The 15448-nt window shown below is 35.0% G+C and overlaps 2 protein-coding genes across 2 annotated transcripts; both read left to right on the plus strand.

Moving 5' to 3' along the window:
• The first annotated feature begins 386 nt into the window (after window positions 1–386).
• Window positions 387–1608, plus strand: LOC143619644 (thioredoxin H1-like). Its single transcript, XM_077091527.1, has 3 exons — window positions 387–485; window positions 1171–1294; window positions 1398–1608. Exons 1-3 carry the CDS (start codon window positions 400–402, stop codon window positions 1548–1550), a joined length of 363 nt encoding a protein of 120 aa, XP_076947642.1. The 5' UTR covers window positions 387–399; the 3' UTR covers window positions 1551–1608.
• An 8606-nt stretch (window positions 1609–10214) lies between these two features.
• LOC143619547 (putative ubiquitin-conjugating enzyme E2 16) lies at window positions 10215–14828 on the plus strand (the record flags this gene model as incomplete). Its single annotated transcript, XM_077091443.1, has 5 exons — window positions 10215–10324; window positions 10398–10500; window positions 14339–14402; window positions 14513–14601; window positions 14705–14828. Coding segments are annotated over 5 exons (462 nt in total), but the record flags the coding sequence as incomplete, so codon positions are not given.
• Between the last annotated feature and the right edge of the window lie 620 nt (window positions 14829–15448).

The raw sequence follows: 15448 nt of genomic DNA on the forward strand, positions 1-15448 counted from the left end.
ATTGAAGATTAATTGAAATTCGTTAGAATTAATCGAAATATAATCGGGATTTTTAATGCAGGATGCTAGCACGATATCAATATCAAAGCCCTATCAGAGTTGAATATGGCAACATAAGTATTCTAGAATCTACTATAATATAACATAATAAGACGAATCACGTTTTGTTTTTGCCGTTTAAACAAATGAAATGAATTATAGAGGCACACGCATTATACACTTCTAGGGTCATTTCCGTAATTACAACCAAGCCTTCATCTAGAAACCGATATGTCGAGTGGCATTTACGTAATTATGACCATAAAATTGGTGACCCTATATACAGGCCGTTGGGGTTAGGTACTTTGTACTCGAATATTTTTGAAAGACAATTTGTGAGGTAAGAATATAATCGAAGATATGGCAGAAGAAGGAGTTGTGATTGGGTGCCACAATGTTGACCAGTGGAAGGAACAGCTTGATAAGCACAAGGCTTCTCAGAAATTGTTATATATTATATTATTATTATTATTATTAACCCTTTGTGATTCATTTGTTATTAAATTCTGATATACGTTACGCATTCGATTCTGTTGGTAGTGTTGTGGATGAAGGTTATAAGATTGATTTTAGTTTTAGGGTTCATTGATTAGATTCACTCGATCATTTGTGCCTTTTGATCTGGTTACGTATTAATACCTATAATCGCAGCATACCTTTGCTGAATTTAGGGTTTAGCGTAGGGGTGTACACGAGCCGCAGAATTCAAGCTCGGATGGTTTCGAGTTCTATTTTAAATTAGCTCGGCTTGTTTATTATTTATTAATTAAATTATATACTTATAATTGTTTTTCATTATTATGTATTTTCCAATTGTAATTTTATTGGAAACTTAATATATATTATTTATAATACTTTTATCTTACTTTTATGTACAATAATAATGATTGCATAAATACATATTGAGTATTTTAAATAAAAAATCTGTATGTAATAGGCTTATTTAGGCTCGTAAGCCGGCTTGTTTCGAGCTTTTTACGAGCCGGTATGGTCTCGAGGTAGCTCACAAGCTGGTTCATTTACCCCCCTAGTTTAGGGTTTGCCTATATCAGTTAGATGTTTATCGATTATGTATTTACTGAAAAAATAAATGGATCTTTGATCGCATACTGGTTTATGATCTTGTCGACAGGCGGTTGTGGATTTCACGGCATCATGGTGCGGTCCTTGCCTTGTGATTGCACCGGTGGTTGCTGATTTTGCTAAGAAGATGCCACATGTTACCTTCCTCAAGGTGGATGTTGATGAAGTTGAGGTAATATTATTATTACACACCCAAATATGCTCTTATTATGTTTTTTTCTTTATATTTAGTGGATTTAACTTATGGATTTACAATCGGTTGCGGTTGATTACAGATTGTTGCACAAGAGTATTCAGTGGAAGCAATGCCAACGTTCCTGTTCTTCAAGAATGGAGTGGTGGTGGACAAATTTGTGGGTGCTAAGAAGGATGATCTTCATGCTTGTATTGTTAAGCATTCTGAAGCTCATGCTACTACAACTGCTTAGCTTCTGGATGTTTCATCATCATTATAGCTTATTTCTCTCTTTTTTATTTCTTTTGGGATTAGTGATAAAATCTTAAGTCTTAAATATTGTCTGTGTAATTGTGGTTTATAAATCTGTTATTGCTGTGAAGTTTTTGCATATTATGGTGATTATTGATTATTATAGGGTGGATTTAATTCATTTTCATCTAAAGAGGATATGAGATCATAACAAATTCACACGCCTAGGTAGGAGATATGCGACTTTATTACTACTTTTACACATTATCAATTGTAGTTTAAGAAAATACATCAATCATAAGTTACACAAGTGTAAATAAAAAGTAGATACGCATTTATCATTTATATTGACAAAAAGTGGCATACAGTGTGAAGCTTAATTTATCTCCCTCATCATTCTACTCGGTACCAACTTAGGCGGATGGTGTTCCTAGCCCTCCATCCTTCCCTAAAACAATAGAACGCCTCCACTCCTCTATTTTTTCTTTGTTTCGCTATTTCGCTCACCAAATTGGGGAGATCTTCCCTGTTTCGCGCTCCCAATCTCCCATTCTTGTTGCGCATGGTATGTCCTTAGGTGTACATAATCATTAAAAAAAATTAGTAGATAACAATTGATTCATATATTTGATACTTATAAAATATGTGATACATTATCAATGTCTTAGTAAGTGTAAAAAGTAAATAAGTAGATACACAGCAAATGCATTACGTATCTGATAGTTATAGTATACGTGATTATAACAAAGCTCATATTAGTGTTTCAGTAAGAGATATGAGACATCGTAAGTTTGTAACTACTTTACACTCATTATCTATTTTAGTTCGAAAAAAAGTACATAAATGATGAGTTATACAAGCATAAAAAGTATATACGCGTTCAAGTATCATTTATTGTGAGACTGAAAAGCAATCTTTAGGGGTACGCAAGCATAAAAAGTAAATAAGTAAATATGCGATGATGTGTCGTAAAACGCACATACAATTCTTTATATTTTTCCTTTATTTTTAGTGATTTAATAATTGATTTTTAGTTATTATTTGATATTATACATTTGAGTTATATTTTGTGGGGTTTTTATTTAAAATTTCGCATTTCAAAAGATGTTTGAAAATGGCCTGCCACTATTTTGTTGCTAGCGACACGCGAGAAGTCAAGAGCACACCTTCGAAATGCCCGGAAACGCTAAATTTCGGTTGAAAACCATAAAAACCGGTCATATATGTTTTAACACATTCTATTCAAGGGAGTTCAATTCCAACTATCCCTTTGGGGCTCTTGGGGCGGTTCTGAGTTGGATAAGGCATCCGGGATCAATAATTGAAGACGGGGCCAAGAATATAGTATCTATCAAGCATTTGATTATTATTCTTTGTTTGATTAGACTTATTTGACATCATGTTTATGAGTCTACTGATTGTTTTATGCTTTTGAACATCTTTTATTGCTTTAACCCATAGTGTGACTTAAGTTTGATGACTATTGTTGAATTTTGGTCTTTTATTGGTTTTATGGACTCTTACTGATGGATTGGCGTCATTGTAAACAACTTATTGCAATTGATCTAATATGTATGCGTATCTAGATCTGATTTATTGTTAGTCATTGTTCATCATGTGTCTTACTGAATGTCTTTAAGTTATAGATGCATGTTTAGGCCGCTTAATGTGTGTTTGTGATTATTTTATGGTTTGCTAGGCCTAGACAGCAGCAGTCCATAAACGCATTGATTGGTGATTTGTTAGAAGTCGGTTAGAACTTTATATTCTGCCTGTCTAGATAGTTGACAGGTGATATGTTTTGGTCAAAAATTAACAACAGTGATTTCGTAATCAAATTAGTAAATCGAGACTAGGTGCTTGTAAAGATGGCTTGAACACAGAGATTTATTGCGAGGAAAAAACCTGTTATCCTGAGGATAACAAGAAAAAAACCCCGGGTGGTGAAAACTATCACCAACGGTTTATTAATAATAAAGGTGATTACAAGTGTGGAGCTTAAACTTTGATCGTGATTATAGAGAATGCGATTACTAGTAGGTTCTCGAGTGCTAGAGTGTGTGTTATCAATGTTTAGAGCTCTATTTATAATAAACAAAGCCTAACAACTATTGCCTATAATTTAGGAAACTAAGGAATCAGTCCAATTAGCCTTTAACCCTCTAATCAGCACGTTTCCTTTCTTGCCACGCTTTATTAACTGAAAGTGCGAGTCTTTGGGGAATTTATGCAACTATCTTTGACCTGCTAAACAAGGAAAGTAGCAGACAATGCGTTAGTTATATAACATAATTAGGATACCTGTTACCTTAGAGGATACCGCATCCTAGACTTGTTCTGAATATAACGTTTGTTGAGGATACTGAAAATCCATGCCCTAACATGATAGATGGTCTGGATGTCTGTGATATTAAGCGTTTAGGTATAAATGCTTGGATATGAGATTGAGATTGCCCTATAATTTCCTAGTTTCGTTGCAAGTTGCCATTATGCGTCTTCTCTATTGTTCTTAGGTTACCCTTTGCACTTTATGTTGTATTGAGATTGTGAGACTTACATGTAATTTATCTTTTGGGTACTTTAGTGTTGTTGGAAAGACTGACATGTAATTCGACCAACCAGTAAGCGTCATACATTCTTTAGGTTTTCTTCTGGTCACACCCGGAGAATGATCCACTAGATTGTCTAGGGGTTTCGTCTTTTAAGATCCCGATTCCATCATGGTTTCTTACCTACCTAGTGGTTTTCTCCATATCTGTGTATCTCTAGTTCATAGTTGGTTTCATAGTTTCGTTTTTTGTATTCTCTTTAGTATTCTTTGTTTACTCCCTTGGTTGTTATATAAAACTTACTTTATTAATTTAGGCTAGGATTCGATATAGGTTCAGTGTCGAGATTTTTGCTATAGTGTCCACGGATTGACATATGGTCTTTACCTTCTTTACTACACTACGACTGGTACAGCTGTCGATTGTGTGTGGTTTAGTTTGATGATTTCTTTTTAAAACCGTTTGTGTTAGTTTCATATTTTATTTAAACATTTACACACATCATAGGACCAATGATTCACATATCTTATAGTATATATATTTAAATTTATTTTTAAGATGCTCAATCTACGTGGTAAAAGAGTAGGTAACTTACGTGATTTTCAAGCGGCACAAAGCATACAAGATGAAAGGGACTCATAAAAGAGAGACCCTTATTTACTTTTGAGTTAATGGTCACGTCAACCATTTATAGCTGTTGTTGAGTTTCAATGATGATCTGTTAAAACTTTGTTTATTAAAATCGGTTCAATAAACTTGGTTAACAATAATTAATCTCATTAATTAATAATTATACGCAGTGGAAAGTATATAATTAATCAGCACCAAAAGTAAACCCGACAGAATCCGGTTACAGACAATACGAGTACGAGTCAAACAATAAATATATAATTAAAACTAACAATATATTTAAGTTTACCTCGGTTAATAAATAACCGGTTGAGACACCGAAGGCTAGCGGACCGAGTTAGGTGACACAACGAGATCAACGACCAACGGTGGCGGTGCACGACAGCAACCCGGCAGCGGCGGTGGTGTGCGGTTGCGGACGGCGGCGGACAGCAGCAATCGGCTGCGGACAGCGGCGGTCGGCAGAGGCGACGGGCGGCGGCGGCGACGAAGCAACAGGGGCGGTGGTGATGTTGACCGGCGGTGGCTAGGGTGGAGAAGGAAAGAGATGGACTTGTTGATTGAATTCAGGTTAAGGTTAAGGTTAAAAAATAGAGTAAAGTGTCAAAATCGTCCCTAAGGTTTGGTCAATTATGCTACTTTAGTCCAAAAACCCTTTTTTTTTGCAACTGGACCCTTTAGATTTCTCACTTCTTGCCACTTACGTCAAAATCACTAACTCTGTTAGATTTTTAACGTTAAGTCAAGAGTATTATGGTCTTTTTAGTTTATTATTATATTATTTTTTAGCTCAATAATCCACTTTTATTAACTAAATAAAAAACACAAACAAAAATAAATAATACCACTCCTCAATACACTTCGTCTCCCTTCCTCAGCCATCATCCACCTGCAACATTTGTAGCACCAGTCAATGCCACCGCCGCTTAAATCTTTGCACCGGTTTTCAGTAAGAACACGGAATCACGACGAAATCGAGGGAAAATATATATACACAATCAAGATCTAACGAGTCGATCCGGTAGAAACCGCCACCACGACTGTCGTCATCGTGTTTGTCGTGTCGTCTTATAATAGATAGATCATCTCACTAAGCAGCTCCAATGATAGGGCTTTGACGGAGCAACAACTTTCAGTTCCGCTGCCGCCTCCCCTTCTGGCCTAACTAGCTCCTCCGCCACCACCGCCGCAGCCTAAAATCACAAAATTTGCAGCTTCCTGCCTCCGCCGGTGGTTTAAATACATCGACAGGAAAACAATTTGAGACAAAAATGACCCTAATCTTGGAATTAGGGTTTGTTTTTAATTAAAGATGAAATCCATGATAAAGGTGTGAAGGTGAAGTCTTTGTAGGTTATGAACACAAAGAGGACAAATACAAGATCAAAACAAGAAGAAAATTGATCAAGATTCAGTTGGGTGTAATGGGAATTTTAGGTAGGAAAAGATTGAATGTTTAGGATGAAGCGATGAACTCGATTTTCAGATGGGGGAAGATCTTGTAATGTGGGTAGAAGTGGGACCCAATTTACTTACACTCTGTTTTTAAATTTTATTAGTATTAATATTTATTTAAAAGTACAAAAATACTTTGAGTTAACGTTAAAATCTAACGAAGTTAGTGGTTTGGACGTAATTGACAAGAAATGGAAAACCTAAAGGGTCCAGATGCAAAAAATAAATAAATTTTGGACTAAAGTCGCATTATTTGTCAAACCACAAGGACGAAAATGACACTTTACTCTAAAAAATATCACATATTTATATAATCCCTTAACTAGGTTTAACTAATCTAATTAGTTATAAACCCAATGGGCCAATAAGTACATGTCTTGCTCCAAAAGCCCGTTCCATGTAATTTTATCTCATTAAAGTGTCTAATCTGGTTGACTAATTTAAAAGGATTTTTAGTTTGTTACCTCACGGTACTCTCATGGGTCATAACCAGATTAACCGTATTGACTCACCTAAACCGGTCAGTAATTCCAACAGAGTTAGCAAAGGGAAAGGGTCTAATATATCTAGTCACCTACTTTGGTAACAATCCATCCATCACCAAACAACTTTAGCTTTTTCACGTCACTATCACCTTCTATATTGATTTTGTAAACATAAAAAATCTTGTTAACTAGGCTACTAGGGGCCAATCGGGTAGTACCTTGGTTTCATCTTATAAAGTGTCTCAAGACAAATCCGCAAACGAAATCGAGTACTGCAACCTAAATGTAATTTGAAAAGATGAATGATTGTGTGATAGAACACCACATGATTGGTTATAATATATTCCGATAGTTTGGGTATAGATGGAACACCACCTTACCAATTTGGGTTCATTTTGATAGTTTTAAGTTATCTTCATATGATCGATTTTTAAAATTTTGAATAATTTGGGTTTTCGGGTTGTACGGCTATAAAGTGTAATATTTAGTAAGTTTATTTTATTGTATATAATAATGTATAAGTCATATAAGTTCTTAAATATTTAAATGAGTAAAACTTATAAATCTATGCATTTATTTTATAAATGTTAAACTACATAAATATTTATAATTTTATCGTAATAAAAAAAAGAGAAAAGAAGTCAAGGGCCCACCTTTGCGTCTCTATCGCTAAACAATGATCCATGCACTTATCCGTGCAATGCAACGTCTGTGGGTTTTGCATTCGTGAGTCATGGCTTGCTGTTTGTAGATCGAACCATTCAAATTGAAGAAAGTCGTTGGTTTGAAATATTTGGTACAATTTACAGTTCAGTTTTAATAGCTCGATGTCTGAACTTGAAAATTGGAACCAATCATGTAAACTAAATCTATAAAACAAGATTTTAAGATAATAAGGCTCGGTTTGATCTCACAAAGAGCAACTCTGACCGTTCGATCACGAACGACTTTTTGACTGTATACTCATCACGAGTTTGGCTTTTACACTGTGTTCCAAAGTCTCAGTAAACGAGGGGAGGGGAACGAAAAGAAATTAGCAGAGAAAAGAAATGAGATGATGAGCTTTTTTTTGTGTTCCCGAGTTTAATAGGAAGGAAAGGAAAATCAAGGAATTTATAAATTTTATGTGTTCCCGAGTTGAGAGGAAAACAAAACAAAGTTATAATTTTACTATTATACCCTTTAAGTAAAATTAAAATAAAATTAGTTTTGAGGGTAATTTAGTAATTGATAGGATGTTCTCTCCTAATCTTTCCAATTTGGGAGGATCAATATATGTTTAAATTTTCTAGTATTTTTCTTTCATTCCCCTCCCATTCTTTCTTTAAAAAATTTCTGGAACTTGAAATTTTAACATTTTCCTTTTATTTCCTTCCCCCCCTCATTAAATAAGACTCGGGAACACAACATTAGGTTTTAACAAAATCAAACTGGCATTAAGCCCCCCACTGTAAGCGTAGTTTGCAGAGGATCCCAAAAGTAATTTGTATTTGCAGCTTCTCACATAATTGTGTTGTATGTCAATCCATCTAAATTGCCAATTATGCCCTTAATATTACCAAGCTCAAAGTAAATGTTCATAATAACATGCAACCTAATTTTCTCATGTTATTTGAACATGATTTTAAGGTTAGTATAGATTTGTCATTTTTCTTGTAATTACATTTAATATGAAATGAAACAAATCATTTTGTTATAGTTTTTCGGTTTTATATGTTGCTTGATTATACAATTGTTAATTGTAAAATATAAAATCAATTAAAAATTTGTTATACAAAGAATATTAATGCCAACAAATTTATCATAAATTCTAAAGATTCTAAGGATACAACAACGTTCAAGTAATCTGATTTTTGAGATAATCATGTTTTTTTTATATATAAATATGAGTAGATGATCTAAAATGACATCATAATAATTGATTAAAAGGCATAATATTTATGTGCATGAATATATATTTTTTGTTAGTTTCATGGATACATTATCATTTATATCTAGGGTTGGTATGTACTTGAAAAACCTTATTTGTCACATAGAAGAATTATAAGCAGACCTATATATTACCTTATCAAGAGTTACAAACAGACATGAACTAAAGATGTTGACTTTTTATAAACAATGTATACCGACCAATACAATCACAAATGTGGTGTACAAGGAAGGTTTTACTTATTTGTAACATATTTGTGTAATCTTAATTATGTAATTTCTGTAAATTTAATGTAAATTATAACTGTATTAACAAATATATGATTATTTTATTGACTGTATATCACTTAATGGTCAAAATTTAAAATTTTAATCAATTACCCGTGTAATATACGGGCCTCAACTACTTTGTAATATTTGCAAAGAATAACTTATTTGGAAAATCATGCCGAGCATAGTGCCCAATAGTTTTCCAGTTTTCCTTATTTTGATGATATAATGTTTGAAACATAATTTTGGGTATAAATTTATCATAATCGGTTGAATCATTTAAACTCGTTCAATTGATTAGTTTGAGGTTTAAATGGTTCAATTCACAGTTTAAAAGACCGGTGGTTTAATCATCTGCTCCAGTGTTTGCAACTTAGAATCCGTTGTGTAAACTGATCTAGTCGTTTACCTTTATTACTCAATCTTTTTTTGTTTGTAATATATGTTGCTATTCCTATGTATGATAACATTAACCATTTTATCATTTTCAATTTTTAAATACAAACCAATGATTTTAATAAACATGCTCAAAACCGCACAAACCATCTAATAGAACAATTTTAGTCATTCCAAATGACACAACCAACCTGACAAGTTTGATTTGTCCGTTTTTAAACCACGGTTAGTTTGTTCCGACCCATAATTCTTGTGAAAATCGGTTTAACAAAAAATAAATGCAATTATTCATTGTGATTGTTCTTGTAAGAGCATTCTCAGCTCATTCTCCATCCCAATCTCTACAATTACAATAAATAACACTATAATTCTCTCTCATGTTCAATTAAATAATTTATTCTTTTATAGCTTTATCATTACGGTTTCTCTTTCTTTACTCACAACTAATTTCGACAAATATTAAAAAAATAAATGGGGGTAAACAAGCTTTCTCCAAATTTAAAAAAAAAAATTCAATAACTTTTCTTTCTTCTTCACTACAACCACTCTTAACCATATCCTATAATTTACAAAAACTTTCACTACAACCACTCTTAACCATATCCTATAATTTACAAAAACTGACAAAATTTTAGAGAATAGGTTGGGAATGCTATAAATAACCATTGATATGGATTTAAAATGACATTTGGTCATACTAGAGGGTCGAAAGTGAAACATGGTTTTCTAGAAGAGCACAAGCACTTACTCTCGACACAAAAACTAAAACAGACACAGAAACACCCTTCTCTTCTGTCTATCAAACAGCCATGACGAGTCCCTCAGCTTCTTCTCGCAAGGTTTCTTTTCTTTTCTCTCTCTCAGTTATATACCTATGCATATATGATATATCAGCAATCCTATATACTTATCTATTTTATTATATCCCTAATTTATGATTCATCTTATTAATTGCAGGCACTAAGCAAGATCGCAACAAATCGCCTCCAGAAAGAGTTAGTGGAATGGCAGGTCAATCCACCTGCTGGATTCAAACACAAACTCACCGATAATCTCCAAAGGTATATTATTATCACTCTTTCACTTATAAGTTTAGACTTAATTTTGTATGATCGATTTAATTATGGTTTAAAGATGGATAATTGAGGTCAACGGTGCACCTGGGACTTTGTATGCTAATGAAACTTACCAGCTGCAAGTTGATTTTCCTGAACATTATCCTATGGAGGCCCCACAGGTACCAATCATCGTCATTTCATTATTATTATTATTGAGGAATAGTAGAGTTTTAGCGTGTTTCATGTTAAGAGCTATTTGTAAATCAATCGCGCGTTTGTCGGTTTCCAAATCAATCGCGCGTTTGTCAGTTTCCAAATTGTGTTATTAAAATGTCTGAACACCACCCTAATAACTTATATTAGGTATTTTACTTGGGTCAAGATGGATTAACTTTATCCATCTTGACCCATGCCCATTCTAACCCTCTATTTTAAAAATCCATCCTGACCCATACCCATCCTGACCCAAACCCATTCTAACCCATCACCCAAATCCAACCCAACCAACTCATATTGCCACCTCTAATTAGGTGGCATGTCACTGCCACATCATATGATGTCAAATCAAGTCTGCACAGTGCACACTAGAGGTGTTCAAAAAAAACCGGTTACGGAACCGGTTTGGGCGGTTAACCGGAAAACCGGTTTTTTAAAAACCGGTTTTTTTAAAAACCGGTTTGACCGGTTTACGTAACCGGTTTACGTATCGGTTATACTTTTTGGAGCCAAAACCGGTTTTATAACCGGTTATAAAAAAAACCGGTTTTTTTTAATAACCGGTTATTAAAAAACCGGTTAACCGGTTTTTAAAATAACCGGTTTATAGCCGTTATAAAAAAACCGGTTAACCGGTTTTTTAATAACCGGTTAACCGGTTAAACCGGTTTTCGAACGTTACCAAACGGCTTTATAGCCGTTTTTTTTTTTTTTTGCCCGTTTTTTTAGCCGTTTTTTTGGTTTTTTTACCCCCACAAACATCTATATATAGTTTAGGTTGGGTATTGGTTAGATCACACTTGATTATACAACTCCAAAAGCTCTAAACGTTTATTTCATACGCGATTATAACTCCAAACGCTCTTCTTTCGTAGTCGTTTATTTCATACTCGAGTATACCACTCTTAATTCGTAGTCGATTATCATGGCCTCCCAAAGTGCTGCTTCATCGGTCAACATGGGTGCCTCGAACACGGGAGAAACCGTCGTTCGGGTCATCCCCACGAAACGAAACCAAGATATTTGGCAACATTTCGACCTATGCGAAATGTCTAACGGAACCCAAAAAGCTAGATGCAAACATTGTTTGAAGTTTTATAACAAAGAAGCAAACTCCAGTTTAAGAGCTCATGTAGAAAGGCCCTCTTGCAAGGTCTTGAAGGACGAATCCGGAAGTAGTTCGCAGCCGGAGATGACGAATCAAGGAACGGTGTTTACGTACGACCTTGAAGCGGTACGTCAACAGTTTGGCAACTTTGTGATTCAACAATCACTTCCTTTCAACCACTTCGACAACCCTCAATTCACGGAGATGATGCAAAAGTATGTTCAACCACGCTACCAACACGTAAGTCGTTCGACCCTTAGAAGAGATATGCTTAAAGCATGGAAAAACGCTAAATCCGAACTAATTTCATACTTTTCAAACTTACAAACTGGTGTGAACTTAACAACGGATGTGTGGTCGGTACCTAATGGTTCGCCCGACTCATACATTTGTGTGACGGCTCATTGGGTTGACCCCCGGTCGTGGCAAATGATGAAACGAACCGTTGCGTTTCAATTGTTTGATTACCCGCACACGGGTAGAAATATTTTTAAACTCTTGGATAAAGTCATTCGACAATACAAGATTGAAGATAAAATCTTTTCAATATCGTTTGATAACGCGTCCAACAATACGGCCGCGGTTGGCCATTTAAAATTAAAGTATAAACCTATTTGTGATGGAGCGTTTTTTCATAGCCGATGCATTGCACATATTATCAACTTGGCCGTGCAAGATGGGTTAAACGTGATCGAAACGCAAAGAAACAATTTTAAAAGAATGTTACGAGATGTTTTTAGCAACAATAAAACATTTTCAAGATACAAAAAATTTTGTGATGAAGCTAATTGTCAATGGTTGGGGCCCAATTGGGATTGTCCAACAAGATGGAACTCGACTTGTGATATGTTTGAGAAAGCCATCCAACAAAAAGAATCACTAGTTGCGTTTCATCAAATAATGTCAAGTAGGGGTAAATGTGCACCGTACGATCCTAGAAACTGGTTATTGATTGAGATCGTTACGGAGGTTCTTCAAATTTTTAAATCTTGCACAACTAGTTTATCCGGGGTTTACTATCCAACAAGCCCCATTGCTTTACCAAAAATTGCTGTCATGTGCACAAAGTTGACTGAAATTCATTGTAGGGGTGCACCTTATTTTGATATGGGTGCAAAAATGAAAGAAAAATTTATAAAATATTTTCAACAACTACCCGCTGTTTTGACCTGTGCGGCTGCGTTAAACCCTTGCATCAATGTTGGTGGTGTTGAAGCTTTAATAGAAAAAATTTGTGATGAGCTAGGGTTAAACGACGATCAAAACCCCTATTATAGCCAAACTTTAAAGAATGATTTCAACACCACATTGGCAAACATGTATGATGTTTACCTTACAAAACACGGGTCGTCTTCCCAAATTCATGACTCGTTAAGAGCTGTTGCCCAATCCCAATCCCAAACCGACCTTGAAATGGGGATGTACTACATGATTTGGGAAGACGCCGGTAAACGTCAAAGGGTAAACACCCCAAGCAGTGAACTTGGAAGGTATGGTGGTACCAACTTTGTGAAACACATGACTCCGGATGAATTTAGAAGTCTTGATTTGCTGGCTTGGTGGAGAGGTAAGGAGGATGAGTTTCCGATCCTCGCCGCCATGGCCAAAGATTTACTAACGGTCCAAGCTTCCACGGTAGCTTCGGAGTCTGCTTTTTCTGTTTCTGGCAGGGTTATATCGATTAGGAGGACTCGACTCACTCCAGCAGCTGTAGAGATGTCGATTTGCTACAAGGATTACTTGGACTCTTTAGACAGGGCACAACATCAACGCTCACTCGAGGGGGAAATGGACTATGAGGCGGCCTTGTATGAAGACGAGGTCAATCAAGGACACATTCAACCAATGACCGATGAAGAAGCCGCGTACGACGATTACCTAAGGAATAGCTCGGGATCGGGTAGCGAAGAAAATGAGTAACAAACATCAACTTGTTAATGTAATCGTGTCTAAGCATTCTTTAATGTTTGTATTTTTGAGTTACGAATATGCGATAACGATTTAATGTTTGTATTTTTAATGTAAAAGCTATAAATGAAAGTTATGTGTTTTTAATCTTCCAAGCAAAGAATGCTAACAACGAAACCCTAAACCCTAAACCCTAAAGAAAAAAAAAAAAAAAAAAAAAAAAAAAAAAAAAAACCGGTTAACCGGTTAGACCGGTTATTAAAAACCGGTTATAAAAAACCGGTTTAATAACCGGTTCTAACCGGTTTTTAAACCGGTCCAAACCGGTTTGGCCGGTTTGAGTTTTCAGCAATAAAAACCGGTTAATAACCGGTCCGGTTATTAACCGAACCGGTTTTTTTCTGGATAAAAAAAACCGGTCCGGTTAATAACCGAACCGGTTTTTTCAAAAAAACCGATTTGTGCACCTCTAGTGCACACCAAAGCCTGTCACAATATACTTGCCGTATATTAGAGTGAAAAATGGTCAAGCGATGCATATCAATCATTTCTTTATCAGTAAAAAACGTCGTACTGTCCTATGACGTGCTAGTGGTGTCCGGATAGTGTCATGTTTGTTTACCCCTTCATTTTAATTATCATTATGCATGAGGTATAGAATTAAAATTATATTTTGAAGGATGTTATATCACAGCAAAGATCATGTCATGTACAATGTAATTTGTTTTGACCACCTTGTTTGGTTGTGTGTTTAACTCTTGATTTGACTTTTGTTTGTTGGAAAGGTTATTTTTGTTCCTCCGGCTCCACTTCATCCGCACATTTACAGCAATGGTCATATCTGTTTAGGTTTGTATCTTGATCTCTCATTTACATCAATGGTCATATTTAGTATTAGTATTATTATTATTATGTATGAATATATATCTTGAGTGGTGTCTGTTTGACTATTGGTGCAGATATATTGTATGACTCATGGTCCCCTGCAATGACCGTTAGTTCTGTATGCATCAGCATTGTCTCCATGCTATCAAGCTCTGCTTCTAAGGTTTTTTCTTTTTTTTTTTTGTTCTCATTGTAACTTGCTTGATCTTCTAACCTTAAACTTTTCAAAAACTCAAATGATTAATGGCGAGATTTTGGTGTGACAGCAACGTCCGGCTGATGATGAACGGTATGTGAAGAACTGCAGGAATGGGAGGTCTCCCAAGGAGACGAGATGGTGGTTCCACGACGATAAAGTATAATATCCGTCTCAATAAAAAAATTAATATGATGAGATTAAGATTTACATTTTAGTTGGTCTTAAGTGAAAATTGGTATGGGTGTGAGTATGACAATGCCTTATGATGGATGCAGATTGTAAAGTGCTAAGCATTTCCTCATGAAAATGCAAGCTCACAAGAGCTTATATGATCTCTTTCTTTGATTCTAAATCCTTTCATTCGTCTGGTTTTAGGTCTTAGGTTTTATCCGTTTCAATGTATTCGGGGTCTTCTTTTGATCACACTTATTGATTAGAAGACCTGCCGCCTCCGTTGTAGCATATTAAAATTTATTTTAACTTGTTTAAAATTGAAGTACTTTCTAAATAGAAGATATATTTTGATATTAGCATAATCATCTATCTTTTTTATTAGCGGGATGCCATTTTGCGATATGTTATAGTATTTTGTTTTTTTTAAATAACAATCTGCATTATGTAAGAAAAACTATCTATATAGCTTTACACAATTTTTTATTAGCTTTACACATGAAACAATGTCTCGTAAAATTTAGGAATATTGGCCTCATATAATCCCAATTATGACCCATTAGCAAATATAAGGACCAATTATCGAAATAGCAAAATATAATCACAACTACGCATATGGGTGAAAAATTAACGGGAAGTT

Source organism: Bidens hawaiensis, unplaced genomic scaffold (genome assembly GCF_021521415.1).
Source record: "Bidens hawaiensis isolate Kalapana, Puna unplaced genomic scaffold, B.hawaiensis_p1.1 tig00002477_1, whole genome shotgun sequence".
Lineage (NCBI taxonomy): Eukaryota > Viridiplantae > Streptophyta > Magnoliopsida > Asterales > Asteraceae > Bidens > Bidens hawaiensis.

Coding starts and splice junctions, on each gene's coding strand:
- LOC143619644 (XM_077091527.1), top strand. CDS start 400: ATGGCAGAAGAAGGAGTTGTGATTGGGTGCCACAATGTTGACCAGTGG. Junction 486..1,170: donor CACAAGGCTTCTCAGAAATT/GTTATATATTAT, acceptor ATCTTGTCGACA/GGCGGTTGTGGATTTCACGG. Junction 1,295..1,397: donor TGGATGTTGATGAAGTTGAG/GTAATATTATTA, acceptor GGTTGATTACAG/ATTGTTGCACAAGAGTATTC.